General features: G+C 41.4%; 1 protein-coding gene and 1 long non-coding RNA gene across 24 annotated transcripts in view; both read right to left on the bottom strand.

Moving 5' to 3' along the window:
* Positions 1-247: 247 nt before the first annotated feature.
* Positions 248-5,562, bottom strand: LOC127314241 (uncharacterized). The gene is made up of 7 exons (XM_051344693.2): positions 5,243-5,562; positions 4,866-5,107; positions 4,488-4,673; positions 4,291-4,386; positions 4,152-4,223; positions 3,947-4,063; positions 248-1,640 (listed from the first exon to the last, which is right to left on the bottom strand). Exons 1-7 carry the CDS (start codon positions 5,487-5,489, stop codon positions 519-521), a joined length of 2,082 nt encoding a protein of 693 aa, XP_051200653.1. The 5' UTR covers positions 5,490-5,562; the 3' UTR covers positions 248-518.
* A 2,052-nt stretch (positions 5,563-7,614) lies between these two features.
* Positions 7,615-19,867, bottom strand: part of LOC127314238 (uncharacterized) — a 37,778-nt gene continuing 25,525 nt past the window's right edge. For 22 of the 23 annotated variants that reach the window (XR_007859504.2, XR_011749894.1, XR_011749895.1 and 19 more), the window contains 3 exons: positions 10,279-10,375; positions 10,071-10,174; positions 8,111-9,884 (listed from right to left, as the gene is read on the bottom strand). This is a non-coding gene — a long non-coding RNA (uncharacterized lncRNA). Of the gene's footprint in view, positions 8,055-8,110; positions 9,885-10,070; positions 10,175-10,278; positions 10,376-19,867 lie in introns of those variants that run through there. The other variant, XR_011749892.1, reaches the window with a different exon arrangement.

A 19,867-nucleotide genomic window follows, 5' to 3' on the forward strand; every position in this document is an offset into this window, starting at 1 on the left:
GGGTCATTTGGACTTCTGTCATCGGCTCCTCTTTAAAGCCGACACTCATTCAAATCCATGATGATTGTCCGTCCAGTTGCAATTTGAGTTCAAAATGCTCTATTAAGTAGAGCAAAAAGCAATTGCCACACTAGAATATGTAATATACGTGTACTTGCATTCCATGCCTATTGGTTCTAATGTTGCAGTTTAGTCTGATGTGTATTAAATTAACTAAGGGCATCATAGCATTATTCCAAGAAATATATTTCCAGAACAGAAACGATTGCATCAGCAAGCAAAGTGAAGACAAAGCGAACTGAAAAGATATCCAGAAATTACAGTTATAACCTCACAAGGTTCTCTTCTCAGCTGAAAAGGAAGTTCAAAGCTGTCGTAACCATCTACTAGGTACTACAGAGATGCAGCAGAACAATTATACGCCTGGAGCTTACAGTTCACGACAGAGGATGGTGCTCAAGAGACAAAACATGGCGTTCAATTGTATCTTGCTATCAGCAGGGCTTCAGAAACTGAACTCATGCAGTCCACTGCCCGCCGTATCCAGCAGCAGCGGCAGGCTGCGGTGACACGCCCTTTGCAACAGCAGGCTGTGGATTCGCAGGGGGTGCAGCATAACCGCTTTGAGCAGCGGCTGGTGGTGGCGCTGACTGATCATAACTTGGCGGATTTGCAGGTGGCTGGGTGTATCCTGCCTGACCATATCCAGGCTGCCCAGTTGCTGGTGCAGCAGCATATCCCGACTGTGGGTAGGCAGCATTGGCATAGTTGGGATCAGCTGGAGCTGCCTGGTACCCGTAGTTGGCACTGTTTTGAGCTGATTGATCGCCACCATATGCAGGTTGTGATGGAGGATACTGTGCATAGCCACCTTGCTGACTGTACCCTGGTCCTGCCGGAGCACTCTGACCATACGTTGCCGGCGCTTGACTACCCTGCTGTGGGTAACCCTGTTGAGCATACCCATCAGGTCCTGTTGCTGGGTATGTCTGACCATAAGCAGGAGGTTGCTGAGCTGGTGGAGCATAAGACGCAGGAGGTGGCGCCTGGTAAGCACCGTCTCCAGCAGGAGCGCCGCCTCTGGGTGGCCATTGTGCAGGTCCACCATATGGAGGTCTGGCATAAGGATCTGGCTGTTGAGGGTAGCCTTGCTGTGGACCCGCTGGTGGCTGCCCATAGTACTGGGTTGGTGCAGGAGCGCTGTATCTAGGATCACCATATCCAGGGCCATAGTTCTGTGGAGGTCCAGACTGCGGATACGGAGGTTGTCCATAGCTTGGAGCTGATGGTGGCCCATAACTGTTGTAGTTACCTGGTCCAGGAGGGTAGTTTGGTGGCTGGCTTTCATATGGTTGAGATCCATGCTTGTAATAGTCATAACCACCACCCTGGTGTGAAGAATGAGGCGGTGGACCCTGCCTCTGATCCCAGCCCATGCCACCTCTTGGCGGAGGCTGCTGTGGATAGCCACCATAGGGTGGCTGAGAGTATGGCGCATTCTGAGGTGGAGGCCCCCTTGGTGGATATCCATACTGCTGTGGCTGAGAACGTGGCCCCCACTGAGAGCCTGCACCATGACTCTGAGGGTGGTGATGCTGTGGCCCATAGCCACCAGTCTGAGTTGTATTTCTTGGAAAGGCCTGTTCAAGAAAGGATGTTAAAAACCAGATAATGCAGTTCAAAACCTAACAAAGGGCACTAATACAGCAATGTAGAGGATAACTGCAAGTATGTATATCAACGGTGTACAACAGTAACCTGCATGAACTTGATAGGTACATCAATCAAATGAAGTAGTCTACCAAGAGAAAGATGACAATTAACATCTTTAAACATTTCAATGACTTCTCAGGACATCTAGAGCGAAAAGATTAACAAGGGGCAATGGCATCTGAACCATGGTACATAATAAACAAATAATGTCAATGAGGAGACACTGATAACACAATGCAAATATCAACAAGATCTTTAGTACAAATAAGGCAACAACAGCTTCACAAGTTTAAAGAAACAATGTTTTCAAATATTCAAGAACATGGTGTGATGACATGCAAAGCACAACATGCTAGCAAATGTTAATTGGCCCCAACTTCCTAAAGGGACAAGAATTGCAGTTGTGAGTAGCAACACATCAGAAAACTAAGACAAGTGATGTGAGAAGAAAACACAGTTTTCACCAATAGAGGAAGCGGTTCTATAGACAAGAGTCGCAAACAATTTAGTTTAGCAAACCTAGACATGGTGATGCAGTATCCTTGTCATGGCAATGATACATTTGGTGCAGTCTTCCAATGCCACATTGTTTATTCTTTCTGTTTTGGCCATAAGCAACCTTACCAGTTAACCCAACTACAAAACACATGCAAGGGCAAGGGATAATGATCAAATATCCCTCATCTGTGCATGCAATGGATGAAGGAGATGACCCCATCAGGAAAGCCTAGCTGAATCTGCATTAGGACACCCAGCCAACTCCAAATTGGCACCTTCAACAAAAGATAATTCATGGAAACTGGAAGGGACAGAACCTGATGTGTCAGCTATGACTTCTTATGTAGGAAACAGAATCGGATCTTTATCTAGCAGTTAGCAAGAAGCTAATTGGCCAAACCATGTGTACAGAGTAATTGCAAAGCCAAAGACAAGGATCATGCTAAAGCATTCAGCAAATGGAGCATGTGCTATACTTTCAGTTAAATATTTCCATGTTTATGGTGAGTTACGAACACCACTTTGAATTCAATTAATACACCAAGTTTAAGTCTTAATATGAACTGCAAAAATTGTGAAGCCAGTTACACTACGAACTACTTTTATTATTACCTGTAACTTGGAACTTTTTTGAGATTTAATTTTATTTCCATATAATTGGTGACGTACATTATGTCATGACAATCACAGTAGCTAGATGAGCAAGTGTTGAGCACACTACAATTTCATCATGGTACGGAGAGATATCAATGAGAAATAAAAAATACAATATTAAATATTTGAGGGTTTAAATATTTGAGGGTCATTGGTGATGCTCTAATAACAAATATCCCCACAAAAAATGATGTGGGTGAAACTACTACAAATCCTAAAAAGCGGTGGCATGCCACTGACTGATTGATCGATCAAGGAAAATAGAGCAAACAATGGACTTACCTTCCAGTCCAATTATGCACTCCTATAATTCAAGACTGATAGTCCATTGTAGAAAACACAGATTAGTCTATAATCATTCAGATTCCATGATGGGGAAAAGTCAACACCCCAAAATACGATCAACTGACAGAATATTTCCCACATTGTTTGCGAATGAAGAATGCATTTTTGCTAAAGTGTTCTCATATACACAACCAACCTTAGCTCAGGTATACTAGATGTGGAGGTGGTATGAATACAGCAACAACTAGGACAGATTTTCAGTTATGTATACAAAAAAACATGTTCTACAACAATAGCCAACCAAGTGAATAATTAATAACCTCCAAACATCACCAGTTTTATTAATTAATGTCAATCCAAATTGACAAACAAGTTAAAAGGTACAAAAGAGAACAAAGTACATCCCCTTTATTAGTAGTATATAGCACAGTGAATAACATATAATTAACGAAAATTGTACCACAGCGCAAGGATATGTGTAACAACCAGACCAAGGTAGCAATAAAATACACAGGCAGTAACTCATGATATGATTTTATATCATGCAACATAAATACACAAACTTCATAACACTAAGTTGGTAACAGCACAGCAAGAATGTAAGAGTGGTAAGCATCCTAAAGTTGATCGCAACACAAATGGACATGGGCAATTGACAAGCATGTAGCATACTGAGTTGATCACAGCACAGATGGATGAATGAAGATAAAGCAGAATCATATCACCCTCTAGGATCAGTGACTTCGTCACAGCAAAATAATTGAACAACAAAAGGCACAGAGCAGGATCACATCACCTGATTCATAGCTTGTTTAATCAGTTCCTTTGCAGCTTCTATCTGCTTCTTATTGCCAGTAACACGCACAGTCCTTTCAGTTAATGTAGTACCGGCAGGAGGATGTTGAGGAATTAACTACACAAACATTTATTGCCAACCTCAAACCTTGGATAACATAAGCTACAATTGTTAATGATGCCAACATGACACTCAAGTTATCTACCTGGATTCGAGCACCCGATCTAGTTTGCAGGTTTTTTATTGTCTCACCACCTTTTCCAATAATTAAACCAACCTAGCAAATAATTAAGTCGGTTAAGCAAATGAAATAGTTTGACTCCTCACAAACATTGAAACCTAACCTTATTATCAGGGACAAGCATCTCAAACTGTTCTGAACCTGACTGTCCAGACCCAAAACCCTTGGCTATCAAGGCAGGGGAACCACCAGCCTCAGCCTGGAATAGATGCATTGGAGGAAGGCTTAGCAATGTCACTTCCACAAACAGAAATAAAGCTAAAATCAAGAACTAACAAGCACCATATATGTTTAGCATACCTCAGCTATAACGCTCTTAATAAGCTGCTCAGCCTTGTTAATACTTTCAAGAGTTCCAACCAATTCCACTGGACGAGTAACAGCCTCTGCAGAAACATCTGCATCCTTTGTGATTTGGATCTTGGCGCCTGAGCTCACTTGCAGGTTTCTGATCGTTTCACCAGCTTTTCCTATAAGTACACCGACCTGCACGAATTTCCAGAATAAGAATAAAACGTTGCATTCCGGATCACATCACATGTGTTCTTATCTGTGTTTGATGCTATCTATCTATGTTTCTCTTTAGTTTCGCTTGGAGTATATATAATCAACATCATTTCCAATTTAACAGATGAAGCAGAACCAAACATACGATCTAACATATGCCACCAACCGTACCTTGGTATTGGGCACCTCAATTAGCCGCGTAGTCTCCTGCGCAGCACCGGTTGCATCACCTCCTTGCTGCTGTGGTGGTGCTTCAGTCACGGTGTCTGTTGCGGCCTCCTGCGGCTTGTCCTCGGAGCTTGTCTGCAAGCCCCCATCAGGAGCAGCCTTGCCGTTCTCGGCATCTGCTACCCCTTCAGTAGCCGCAGGAGCTTGCTCCTCAGGCTTATCGGAGGTCTCAATGTTTTCCGCATCTGGTTCCAGCAGAGACAATGACCGGATCAGGACAGGCTAACCCGAGCTTAAAGGAATCCGACCACGATTGACAAGCCAGCATCATCGCCGCCGAGACACTAAACCCTAGGTCAGAGAGAGGGAGAGAGATTGACCTGCTCCGTCGCCGTCCACGCGAGGCCGCTTGGCGTCCTCCGCGTCGCCGTTCGCATCCGCGCCCGCATCGACCTCGTCGAGCTTCCTCTTGTGGTCGCCTTCGCCCTCGGCAGCCTCCGGGGCGGTCTCTTCCAGCGCGGGGACGGCAGGGTCGGATGCGGCGTCAGCGGAGAGGCCTGCGGCTGGGGTCTGCGTCGTCTCGGGCGCCACCTCCGGCGGCGGCGCCGTCGCGTCGGAGTCCGCCATGGGGATTAGGGTTTGAGGGTTTTCGCCTCGTGTCTGTGCTGGTTGGGGAGGCGGATGTGCGAGAGAGGGAGCCCGTGTCCTGGCCTGTCTGGTTATTTAAAGCGTGGAGCTTTTACGCGCACCGTGAAGAGAAACGTATTTGTTGGAAGTTCGCAAGCTGATCATCAAAGCGTATAAGTTGACATTTGCAAGTAGCCTATGAATACGTAACCAGAAAACGTAGTGTACTTTGTTCACTAGTTTCAAGAAAGAAGTACACTATCAATAAAAGGACATAACACTTGGATAAAAGGTTTGAAGTTATTTTTTGTGTGATTATAAGTTTACGGCATCCACTCTTTCACTTTGCATGTTAAGAGCATCTCCAGTCGCGTCCCCCAAATGACGTTTGGGGGACGGCGGACAAGAAATGGGGAAAATCGCGTCCCAGTCGCGTCCCCCAAAGCTAAATAGCGCCCCATTTTATGTCCGACGTCCTACCAGGGACGCCGGACACAAAAACAGCGTCCGGATGCATGCATGCAACCCCTAGTCCCCACATGCTAGTCTCTTTCCCCACACTTTCTCTCACCTACTTTTCCCACATGGGGTGGTCCCCTCTATTAAAATGCATGCATCCGGACGCTGTTTGAGGGACGCGGCTGGGAAGAGCCTCTTTTTTGTACAGATTTTTGGTCTTTTTTTGTCCGGCGCGGTCCCAAACATGCCCCAAATCATTTGTGCCAGACGCTTTTTAAAGGACGCGACTGGAGATACTCTAAGTAAGTAGTTCGGGCCATGGAGGTGGCGTAGATCGCGACTCTCGTCGGCGGGAGGGCTGCGTTTCCCAGTTTTGAGAGCTTCGTTCCCCGTCTTTAGGGTTTTTTTGTAGGGGCGGCGCTCAGGTGATGGTGGCGGCGCCTCGTGCAATAATATTTCCCCGGCTTCAACCCCATCTGGACGTCTACGTCGAGAAGCTTGTGGGTATGGTACAGTCTTCGAGGATTTCATCTGGTTATGGGGATCTTCGGATCGTCAAGGAGCTTCATCGGCAGTTCATCCTACTTCTTCGTCTCCGGGGCGGATGTGGTCTTTTTGACCCGTTCGGTGACTTCCGTCCGCAACCAACATGGCTAGACCTCATCTCAACATTTGTACTTGTATACATACTAGTACAAACGCCCGTGCGTTGCCACGGACGAGCGACATCACACACAAAAAAATTAAAAGTGTGGTTAAAATACAAAGATTATGTCATTGACCTCTGATATTGTTTCTAATAAAGTTAATTTATGTCGTTATACGGATCAACAAAGCAGAGTAGCGGCATCTATGGTGGATGAGAAGACGACGTACCCATGACGAAGCTGTCCCACCGATTTTTAAGTGCAAGATGTCCATTCTGGGAGTTGCGACAAATGCAGCGAAGGCTGCTCATCCTGTAACCGAGGAAGCAAAGTGGAAGAAACCTAAGACAAGGCAGGTAAATATTAACGTCGATGCTACCTTCTATGCAGATACTTTCTCTGCAGCGGTCGGGGCCGTGGCCAGGGACTATCAAGGCCAGTTCATAGCGGTAGAAAGCAAATTTTTACCGCATGTGCAAATTTTTACCGCATGTGGTGTCTGCATCAATGACGGAAGCGCTGACAATAAAGGAAGATTTCAACCTGGTTATAAAACTTGGGTGCAACTCAATTGCAGCTGAAGGCGATTCCCTAGAGACTAATGCATGCTCAGGTGAAGATACTTGGTGGATGGAATTGGCTGTGATTTATGCGGATTGTGTGGATGCTATTACTATCGTTGGTAATGTTAAGTTCAGTTATTGTAGGGAAGCAAAGAAAACAGCCCATGAGATAGCTAGAGTCTGTTTTATTAATAAGGTTTCTTGTAATTGAGACGATGACCCCCTAGTTTTTTGTTTAACAATCTCATAAAAGATGCAACCGTTGTTGATATTTAATAAAGCTCACACCACTGTTGTTTCCCTAAAAAAAGAAGTATAGTAGCAGCATCCATAGTAGGTAAAGGGATGGAAACAAAGCCATTGTGTTGTCTTATGAGCCTTATATTTTTTCCGGAATTTATACTTGAGATATGCATAGCTTCATCACATGGAGTGAAGCATGGATGCGAAGAGTAATTCTATTATGAGCAGGCAACTTTTGAAGAAAAAAAAATATGAGCACATTCAAATGTGTAATGAATAAGAACTATCTAGTACAGATTCACCAATCCAGCAGAGTTACCAGAGTTGCACATGTAAAATTAGGTAACTTAGCACCCGAGGGTTGCATGCAGACACTGCTGATCTGCGGTTGATGTTGTTGGAGACAGCGATGATCTTGCTGGCCTGGTAGACGTGCTGGCCGCTGGCCGTTGCCCGTTGGGTGGTGGAGCACGCAGCTTGGGGGAGGCATGCGGTGGAGAGACTGCTGTCGATGGAGGTCCTGGCGAAGCATCCCTCTAGCTGAATCTCTCTCTATAAATTTCTTTATCTCTGTCGACCCATCTCTCTATAAATTTCTCTATCTCTGTCTACCCATCTCTCTCTCTGGTTCTAAAAAATATCAATTTCTTTGCCTGAAAGATGATAAATTCAAGACAATCACATCACATCTCCTGATTATTCTTTAAAAAAAATAAATGACCCTCCCGAGTTAAGTAAAGGAAAAAAGGCAACTGCTATGACATGAATGGCAGACAAAGCCGACCTATTTTCATGTGCTCCAATATTGTTTGTTAAACTGTAACACTACCAATTATAGCATATTATTTTCTATCGTGTTTTCAAATTTGGACGCCCAGTTAAGTCTCTGACCAATTTTTTTACCTTGCGGTGTCAACCCAGGCCTCAATGCAGAAAATGCAATGTCCTTGTGAAATGATAGAACTGTATAGCATTCAGGAGACATGATGGTGCACACCATGAACTCAAATGTGCATAATCTACCTAAATGACCTGAGGACCACTTCAGGATCCCACTATACATATAACCTATTACGGAAAAGGGATTGATGAACATGTGGATACAGATACTTACTACAGGCCTCAATGCAGAAAATGCAATGTCCTTGTGAAATGATAGAACTGTATAGCATTCAGGAGACATGATGGTGCACACCATGAACTCAAATGTGCATAATCTACCTAAATGACCTGAGGACCACTTCAGGATCCCACTATACATATAACCTATTACGGAAAAGGGATTGATGAACATGTGGATACAGATACTTACTACAGGCCTCAATGCAGAAAATGCAATGTCCTTGTGAAATGATAGAACTGTATAGCATTCAGGAGACATGATGGTGCACAACATGAACTCAAATGTGCATAATCTACCTAAATGACCTGAGGACCACTTCAGGATCCCACTACATATAACCTATTACGAAAAAGGGATTGATGAACATGTGGATACAGATACTTACTAAGACTCCGATGAATCTGCTCAAATAAATGTATAGTCTGGGTTAATATAGCTGCAGCAAATCAATAGATCATATTCTACTGGTAGAGTATTAACTCGTTGCACTCAGTACTTCTGATTACTTGTCTTTTTACTGAACATGCACCAAAATGTTAACAGCACTTCAGGTCCAATGTTCATTAGAACATACACAGCAGTGCATTCTCAGGGTTCCAAGCTAGTCAGATCATTTTGTCACTCCAAATTGACTACCTAAGTAACAATATAGTTTGCCCAAGGAGTATAAGATCAAGAAACTTAGCTTTCAGAGGGCAATTCTCACGAAGCAGGTGGACATCCTATTATATGCTCTATTTTCATCTGTTAGAATTTCAATATCATGGGAGTGGTGTTTTGGAACATGGGAGCATATGCTCCCTATATTTTGAAATGCATCTTACACATATTTTAAATTTCAAAAAAATTGAAACAAAAAATTCGCACGTACATCTTCACGTGCTACACGCTCACAAAGTCATTTCATAAAAAATGAACTTATCATGTGACGTGTGTAAAAAAGACAAAATTCAGTGCTGAAAACAATGCTTTTCATTGGATAAGTTTTCTCTTTTTTACATAGGCCACAAAAATTATTATTTTTTCATGAAACTTGACGCATACACATATATTATGGAGATGTACATGTAGAAATTTTTGTCAAAATTTTTCCACACTTCAAAATATGTTTTGTTGGTAGAGGGAGCATACGCACCCGGGAGCCGAATTGAATTAAGTTATTAGCAAACAAAAGCACCAACAAATGATTTTTTTTCTCTCCTGAGTCAGAAGTTTTGACTACTCCTTGTTACCTTAAACATCAGACCAACAAAGAAAGAACTTTGACAGCTTATGATGCCCAACAATCTGAACTCATTCACTAATTCTGATGTTGAATCAACCAGAGATGCACTCCAAATCCAATAGCTAGCAGCTAGCCCTGTTAATACAAGAGGCAATCTATCAGCCTTCATATTTCTTTTCACGTCTATATCACTACATATCTCACAATTAAAGAATGACAACGTCCTGAATTGAATAGATAATGTCAATTAACCAGATTATATGGAGTGCACGGTGTCTTGTTGTTTTATCTTTTAAAGCTAACACGATTTGCAGGAGTCACCTGAAGGGTTGGAGGAGGTCGTTGGGTTGCCAAGTAGTTGCCCTTGGTGAAGAAGCCGCGGCCGACCATGGAAAGCAGCAACTCCTTTGGTTTTGGCGAAGAACCTGCAAAAATAGCAAAAAAGAAGTACATCAATTATAATTTAGCAACACAACATCAGCTAGTATAAACTACTAACAGCATAGCCCAGGACAGCAGCAACACATACAAGCATCAGTGGCATCCACCCAGTGCATCCTCTCAAATGAAGCAGTCCCAGCAGTAGAGTAGCAACACGTATAGCGGCAAGGCTCAATCATGCACGCCTGTAATATCCCAGGTAATGGGGTTACAAAAAAATAGAGGAAACAGATGTGTGCATTGCATTCATGCATAGAAAATCTGGGGAATTTTCGCGCTTTAAAGTAAAACAGTCACAGTAACTGAAGTTTCACTTGACCTTGGTGGAATTGAAGTAGCTCATCAAGTCAAGCGCCATAAACCTCAATGTGACTTTGTTAAAACCTTGTTGAAGAGATGATTTGATCTGAAGGGTTAGATCAAATGGAATTTCAACAAACACAATAACATATTAATCAAGGATCAACTACTTGATCTTATTAAAGATCACAACATGTGAACTCTCATGGTATTCATTCTACTTTAATATTGGAAACAAGACAAAGAGATCCACCTAAGAAATATAGATCCTTCTCTATTCCATATTAATATACATCAAACCTAGAGAGGTGAGAGTTCTATATTGTTTATTAGAGTAGTAATAACAAACCTGGAGCTAAACCTTGGATATATATCCAAGTATTCAAATCATCATCTTTAAGAGGAACCCTAGGATATTATCCAAGACAATTCCTAGAGAGATAAACCATTTATATTTAATATAGACATTGATGAACACATCAATCTCTATAGAGCCTAACCTCAGGTTAGTATCAAAGACCTTCCCAAATGAGAGAGACCATGCATACCAATCCAAGCTTTACCTACTTAAGAATAAAGGCCAACCTTTGAACTAAAGTATTAAGAGATTAACCATTTCATCTTGAAGTGGTGAGATAACCAAATACTAAATGAAATGAGACTAACCCAATTGAGCTAGACAAATGAAACCTTAGCCTAGATACCTAAGGAGATATTAGGAGTACCCCATAAACCCTAGAATAAACATTCTTAAATGAGAAAGCTCAATCTATGGTGTTATACTCAAGATAATTGAGACAACCATAACCATGCCCATTCAAGAAACTATAAAAGAAGGTATATATTTAATTGATCAAGACAACACTTGATTTTGGGAGTGAGGAAACCATTCAAGGAGAGATACCTTAGTAAGTCCAACTTTGATCATTATAAATTGTGTAATGATCATAAACCCTAAGGAATTGAGGTAGAGTTATTAAGAACAAGTGGATCATGCCTAATCCATGACCATGCTTTGGAGAAGTAGGAGAATAATCCAAATACTAACACTTATATGATTAGTGGATACTATTCACCACATAAAATCATAAGGAGATCACTAGTAAGCAAACCTAGACTTATATCCCAACCTTTACTTGTGAACCACTTGGTGATCATAAGTAGAATTCTACCACATCTACATTCCACTTATTCTTCACCAAAGAAACATAAGGAACCCATAGAGTAATCTCTATACTTTTTATGGTGAGAAACCATACATCCATATGACCAAAGTTAACTATAAAAAGAACTATAATCAATGAAGTTACTTTAAGGATAAGTTGGGGGTAATAATAGAAATTAATTGGTAGAAGATAAAACCAATTCTCAAATCCTTAGTAATTAGAAAAGCACATGAAATATTAAGCAAGTAATCATATTATCATGGTTAGGGGAGATTAAACCTAGCCAATGCACTATGGTGTTATCTAAATTCTACAACCCAGAATTTTATCTCAAACCAAGTTATGAACCACTTGGGTGATTACAATTATAAAACCAGATCCTAAGTGAGCTCCAAACCAATTGCCATTAGGTGAATATGATGAGAACCCTATAATTGTTCACTAATTAAAGCTCATGCTTCATTATGGAACTCAAGAATAACCTAGTGCTAAACCATCTGATTAGAACCATGGTGGTGATCAACCACTCATAATTATAACCAAGACTAAACCATGATGAGAGTAATACCTACTCTAGGTAATCCAAAGTATTATTAAATATAATCCTAATGCTACCTTTGAAATATGGTTATAATAAATCACAAGACCTTAATCAACAAGTGATCACATGAAATAACATGCAAATGAATAATTTCTCAAATAGAAATCATAAAGCCCTAATAAAATGTTGCTCACATAAAATAATATGCAAGTGACCAATTCCCAAAATGGAAGTCAAGTCCTAATACAACCTCTGAAATACTTTAAGTTGAAAATAGCAACTCCAATATTTCCAAACAGATTTGATTCACAAGATAAAATGGAAATTAAAATGAGAGCATAATTCATGTTTAATTGAAATTTGCAATAAAGGTTCACACATATTAAATGCTCATTCAAAGATAATTCAGTGTTACAATGATTCTTTATTAGTCCTAATGAAATTCAAATTATCAAATATCTGCCAAACAGAAAAGAATTCAAATCTGAATTAACAGTGGAATTATTAAACAGAAAATGAAAACAGAAAAAAGAAAGAGAGAAGAAAAACCTACCTGGACCATACCTGCCGTCGCAGCCCAGCGCCGCAGCCCACCAAGCAGCCAGGCCCAGCTCAAAACACAGCCCATCACCAGCCCTCGTACCCCTTCGCGAGGATAAACACGAGGAAGACGTCCTCGTCTTCGTCTTCCTCTCTGGACACCCAGGTGCTCGCCACCGCGACGCCCAGGGCCACGTCCGCGGTCGCCGCCGGTATTCTTGACCGCCAGCACACTCCCGTGAACGTATAAATGGCGCGGAAGCCTCCAATTTTCCCTCTCTCTGCTCTATTCCTCCCCAAGGACGAAACCCTAACTCGCCGGCCCCGTTCATCGCCGGCGATAGAGGCAGCCCCGTGCCTCGCCGTAGATACTCCCATCACCACCGCGTTCTCCTTGTTCTTCTCGTCGTCGCGTGCTTGCAGGGAGGGACTGGGGATGGAGAATTTGGCCTTCTTCTCCGACACCGGCACCGGTGAAATCCGGCGATGCCGACCGCCATTCAGCTCGCCATCAAGTCCTGCGTACTCCTGGTGAGTCGCTGATGCCCATAGCATGCTCGCTTAGCTCAATCGCATGCCGTAGCACCGCCGCACCGCAAACCAGACCCCGCCGCCGCGTTACCTCGCCGGCGTGCACGCTCCGGTGACCTTTTCAGAGCGGCGCCGCCACCACTCACTTCGCCTCGGTCTGCTGGTTCCAGCGAGTACCCGCGCAGCCCCTAGGGATCGCTCTAGCTCCGGTGACCATCGCCACTGGCCGCCGGTGAGGGCCTTGGTTGCCACCTCACCGCCACGGGGGCAGCCAACGTGGCGACTGGCCCACTGGTCAGTGTCTTCGTGGGTAAGAAACCCGGGTAGATTTAGTTAGTTCATTTAAATTCAAATTCCAGAAAATACCTGTGATACGTCCAATTTGCATCACTATTTTATATCATAATTTGCTGTTATTCATTGATATATTTCATATTGGGACACAATACTTATGTTATTTCATCTATTTTGCATGTTTCATCATTATTGGAGGATCGAACACCGGAGCCAGGGTTCTGCTGGAAAAAGCACCGTCAGAACGCAATATTTCGGAAGATCAACTCTGGAAGGAAATTATACCAAAAATCCTATTTTTCAAGATGACGAAGGAAGCCAGAAGGGGGAGCCAGGAGCAGCCAGGGTGGGCCCACACCCTAGGGCGGCGCGGCCCCCGCCCTGGCCGCGCCGGCACGTGGTCTGCAGGGGCCCACGACCCTTTTCGCCTCCTTTTCTTCGCCAAACCCTTCGTCCCGAAGACCTAAGCCACGAGGGTACCTCGCGAAGAGTTACTGACCGCCTCTGCGGGCGGAGAACACCAGAGAGAAAAGAGCTCTCCGGCGGGCAGGAATCCGCTGGGGAAATTCCCTCCGGGAGGGGGAAATCGACGCCATCGTCACTGTCATCGAGCTGGACATCATCGCCATCACCATCATCATCATCTCCACCATCATCACCGCCGTCATCACCGCTGGACACCGTCACCGCCGTAGCAATTTGGGTTTGATCTTGATTGTTTGATAGGGGAAACTCTCCCGGTATCGATTTCTACTTGTTGTTGATGCTATTGAGTGAAACCATTGAACCAAGTTTATGTTCAGATTGTTATTCATCATCATATCACCTCTGATCATGTTCCATATGATGTCTCGTGAGTAGTTCGTTTAGTTCTTGAGGACATGGGTGAAGTCTAAATGTTAGTAGTGAACTATGGTTGAGTAATATTCAATGGTGTGATATTTAAGTTGTGGTGTTATTCTTCTAGTGGTGTCATGTGAACGTCGACTACATGACACTTCACCATTTATGGGCCTAGGAAATGCATCTTGTATCCGTTTGCTAATTGCGGGGTTGCCGGAGTGACAGAAACCTAAACCCCCGTTGGTATATCGATGCAGGAGGGATAGCAGGATCTCAGAGTTTAAGGCTGTGGTTAGATTTATTCTTAATTACTTTCTTGTAGTTGCGGATGCTTGCAAGGGGTATAATCACAAGTATGTATTAGTCCTAGGAAGGGCGGTACATTAGCATAGGTTCACCCACACAACACTTATCACAACAATGAAGATTATTTAGCCGTATGTAGCGAAAGCACTAGACTAAAATTCCGTGTGTCCTCGAGAACGCTTGGTCATTATAAGTAAACAAACCGGCTTGTCCTTTGTGCTAAAAAGGATTGGGCCACTCGCTGCAATTATTACTCTCGCACTTTACATACTCGTACTTTATTCAACTGTTACATCAAAACCCCCAGAATACTTGTCTGTGAGCATTTACAGTGAATCCTTCATCGAAAGCTGCTTGTCAACACCTTCGCTCCTCGTTGGGATCGACATTCTTACTTATCGAAGATACTACGATACACCCCCTATACTTGTGGGTCATCAAGACTATTTTTAAAGCGCCGTTGCCGGGGAGTGAAGCGCTATTGGTAAGTGGAATTGGTAAGGAAAACCTTTCTTGTTGTGCTGATTTTATTTCTACTGTTGCTATAAGTCATTATGGAGAGATCTTCTCTTCATTTTCTATTTGGGAAATCTACTACTACTGCAACGGTAGTGGATGAAGCGCCAGTGAGGAAGTGATACCATATAAAATACCTATGAAAATTATTGAACGTGTTATGGATAACCGCTATGAAGGGGATGGAACTGTCCATCCTGGTGATCATTTCTTGTTTTTGCATGAATTATGCGGGTTATTCAAATGTGCAGGTATTGCTATGGATGAAGTGAGGAAGAAACTATTCTCTTTATCGCTGTCGGGTAAGGCGGCGCATTGGTATAAATTAATGGATAATGGGGATTCTCTTGAATGGAATGATATTGTGCCCCGGTTTTATTCTAAGTTCTATCCTCCAAGTGAAATTCATAAGGATCGGAATCGCATATATAATTTTTGGCCTCATGATGGAGAGAGTATTGCCCAAGCTTGGGGGAGATTGAAGTCTTTAATGCTCAAATGCCCCATTCATGAGCTTCCTGGTAATGTTATTATTGATAATTTCTACGCAAGACTTTCTTTTCAAGACAAGACCTTCTTTGGATACTTCTTGTTCTGGATCATTTACACGCAACAAGGAAGAGTTTAAAAGGGACCTTCTTGATCGAATCCAAGAAAATACTGAAGGTTGGGAGAACGACAAGGATAGAGAATCGGTATAATTTATGATTATAAATGCATTGAAGCTTTTATGGATCTTGATAAATTTCGTAATATGAGTGCTACATATGGTCTTGATTCTCAAGTTGCTGTAAATCTTTATAAAGCTTTTGCCTCTCATTATGAATTGCCAAAGAAGAATTTTGATAAGTATCATGAACCGTATAAAGATAAAATTGATTCATCTATTAATAAATGTGTAGTGGTTGAAGCTGTGATAATGTTATTCCCGAAGCTTATATTGAAAAAACTCCTTTCCCTCGCCAAAATGAAAGAGTACTCTGTTATAAATAGTGCGGTTCATAAAAGTGAAAAGAAACCTGTAGAACCTGAAGAATAAATAAAAATTGAACCTGCTGTTGCAATAGTTAAAGATCTTGTGACTGAAAATGTGGAGGATGGTCATATTATTTTCTGGAAGATGCTTCTAATATTGTTTCACATCCTAATAAACCCAAACAAGCTAGTGTTCCTATGATGTCTGTTAGAATTGGTGATCATTGCTATTATGGATTATGTGATATTGGTGCAAGTGTTAGTGCTATTCCGTATGAGCTTTACACGGAGATTATGCACGAAATTGATTCTTGTGAACTTGAAGATATTGATGTGGTTATTCAAATTTGGCTAATAGAGAAACTATTTCTCCAATTGGTATTGTTCGAGATGTGGAAGTTTTATGCGGTAAGATTAAATATCCTGCTGACTTTTTGGTACTTGGTTCTGCTGCTAGTGATTATTGTCCTATTATTTTTGGTAGACCTTTTCTAAATACTTGTGGAGCTATTATAGATTGCAAGAAAGAGAAAATTTTGACTAAATTTGCTGGTGAATCTTATGAGTTTAACTTCTCTAAATTTACTAAAACTCCTTATAAAGCTGATTTGCCTAGTAATGATATTAAAATGGAGCAATGTGCATCTATTGTTCTTGTTCCTAATAATCCTTTGCAGCAACATTTAGAGGATAGCGAGAGCGAAATTTTTAGGAAAGAAAGAGATGAGCTTGAGGAAATTTTTCTTCGCCAACCTATTCTCAAGCATGATTTACCGGTGGAAGATTTGGGTACAACACCGCCACCAAAGGAAGATCCTGTTTTTGATTTAAAGCCTTTACCACGATAATCTTAAATATGCTCATATTGATGATAAGAAAATATATCCTGTTATTATTAGTTCTAAGCTTTCGGAGATTGAGGAAGAAAGGTTATTGGAAATATTGAAGAAGCATCGAGGCGCTATTGGCTACACTCTTGATGATTTGAAGGGGATTTCTCCTTCTATTTGCCAACATGCTATTAATATGGAAGATGATGCAAAGCCTGTTGTTGAACCTCGGCGTCGTCTAATTCCAAAGATGAAGGAAGTGGTAAGGAATGAGGTATTACGGCTCCTTGAAGCTGGTATTATATATCCTATTGCTGATAGTAGATGGGTTAGTCCGTGCACCTGCGTTCCCAAGAAAGGAGGTATGACTGTTGTGCCTAATGATAATGATGAGCTCATTCCTCAAAGAGTAGTTGTAGGGTATAGAATGTGCATTGATTTTCGAAAAGTTAATAAGGTTACTAAGAAAGATCATTACCCTTTACCATTTATTGATCAAATGCTAGAAAGATTGTCTAAAAATACTCATTTTTGCTTTCTTGATGGTTATTCTGGGTTTTCACAAATTGCTGTTAAAGCTAAAGATCAAGAGAAAACCACCTTTACTTGTCCTTATGGAACTTATGCTTATAGACGCATGCCTTTTGGTTTATGTAATGCTCCTGCTACTTTTCAAAGATGCATGTCTGCTATTTTTCATGGTTTTTGTGAAAGTATTGTAGAGGTATTCATGGATGATTTTTCCGTCTATGGAAATTCTTTTGATAGCTGCTTGCGAAATCTTGATAAAGTTTTGCAGAGATGTGAAGAAACTAACCTTGTTCTTAATTGGGAGAAATGCCACTTTATGGTTAATGAAGGAATTGTATTGGGACATAAAATTTACGAGAGAGGTATTGAAGTTGATAGAGCTAAAGTTGAAGCAATTGAGAAGATGCCCTATCCGAGGGACGTTAAAGGTATTCGTAGTGTTCTTGGTCATGCTGGGTTTTATAGGAGATTTATTAAAGATTTCTCCAAGATTTCAAAACCTCTTACTAATCTTCTTCAAAAAGATGTACCATTTGTTTTTGATGATGATTGTAAGGAAGCTTTTGAAACTCTTAAGAAAGCCTTAACAACTGCTCCTATAGTTGAACCTCCCGATTGGAACTTACCCTTTGAAATTATGTGTGATGCTAGTGATTTTCTTTGTAGGCGCTGTTCTTGGACAGCGGGTAGATAAAAAACTGAATGTTATTCATTATGCTAGTAAAACTCTTGATGTTGCTCAGAGAAATTATGCTACAACTGAAAAAGAATTATTAGGCTTGTAGTCTTTGCTTGTGATAAATTCAGATCTTATATTGTTGATTCAAAAGTTACCATTCATACTGATCATGCTGCAATTAGATACCTAATGACAAAGAAAGATGCTAAGCCTAGGCTTATTAGATGGGTGCTTCTTTTTCAAGAATTTGATCTACATATTGTAGACAGGAAAGGTGCTGATAATCCTGTTGACAATTTGTCTAGATTGGAAAATATTGCTTATGATCCTGTTCTGTTAATGATAGTTTTCCAAATGAACAATTGGCTGTAATAAAGGTGAGCTCGCGAGACAGGTCCTTGGTATGCTGATTATGCTAACTTTATTGTTTCCAAGTACTTGCCTCCAACCTTTTCAGCTCAGCAAAGGAGGAAATTCTTTTATGATTTGAGGCATTATTTCTGGGATGACCCACACTTATATAAAGAAGGAGTGGATGGTATTATGCGAAGATGTGTTCCCGAATATGAACAACAGGAGATATTGAGTAAATGTCATGGTAGTGCTTATGGAGGACATCACGCCGAGAAAGAACCGCGCAAAAGGTTCTACAATCAGGTTTTTATTGGCCAACTCTCTTCAAGGATGCGAGAAAGTTTATTTTATCTTGTGATGAATGCCAAAGGGTTGGTAATATCTCCAGACGCAATGAAATGCCTATGAATTATACTCTTGTTATTGAACCGTTTGATTGTTGGGGATTTGACTTCATGGGACCTTTTCCGTCTTCGAAGGTAACACTCATATACTCGTTGTTGTTGATTATGTTACTAAATGGGTGGAAGCTATACCTACAAAAAGTGCGATGGTGAGACCTCTTTAAGAATGCTCTTAGAAATTATTTTTCCTAGATTTGGAGTACCTAGATATATTATGACCGATGGAGGTTCTCACTTTATTCATGGAGGTTTTAGAAAAACTCTTGCTAGGTATGGTATTAATCATAGAATTGCTTCGCTTATCATCCTCAAACTAGTGGTCAAGTAGAATTATCAAATAGAGAGATTAAATCTATCTTGCAAAAGACTGTTAATAAAACCAGAAAGAATTGGGCTAGTAAATTGAAGGATGCACTTTGGGCTTATAGAATCGCTTATAAAAATCCCATGGGAATGTCACCTTATAAAATGGTTTATGGGAAAGCTTGTCATTTACCTTTAGAACTAGAGCACAAAGCTTATTGGGCTGTTAGAGAATTAAATAAAGATCCTAAACTTAGGTGATAAGAGATTGTTGCAATTGAGTTCTCTAGATGAATGGAGAAGTGAAGCTTATGAAAATGCTAAACTCTTTAAAGAGAAAGTTAAAAAATGGCATGATAGGAGGATTATCAAAAGAGAATTTAATATTGGGGATAAAGTCCTATTGTATCGGTCTCGTCTCGAGATTCTTTGCGGGGAAATTACTCTCGAAATGGGAAGGACCATATGTTGTCGAGGAGGTGTATCGTTCAGGAGCAATCAAAATTAGCTCTCTCCAAGGCAATGCTACGCAAGTGGTGAATGGACAAAGACTCAAGCATTATA

Source organism: Lolium perenne, chromosome 7 (assembly GCF_019359855.2).
Source record: "Lolium perenne isolate Kyuss_39 chromosome 7, Kyuss_2.0, whole genome shotgun sequence".
NCBI classification, from domain to species: domain Eukaryota; kingdom Viridiplantae; phylum Streptophyta; class Magnoliopsida; order Poales; family Poaceae; genus Lolium; species Lolium perenne.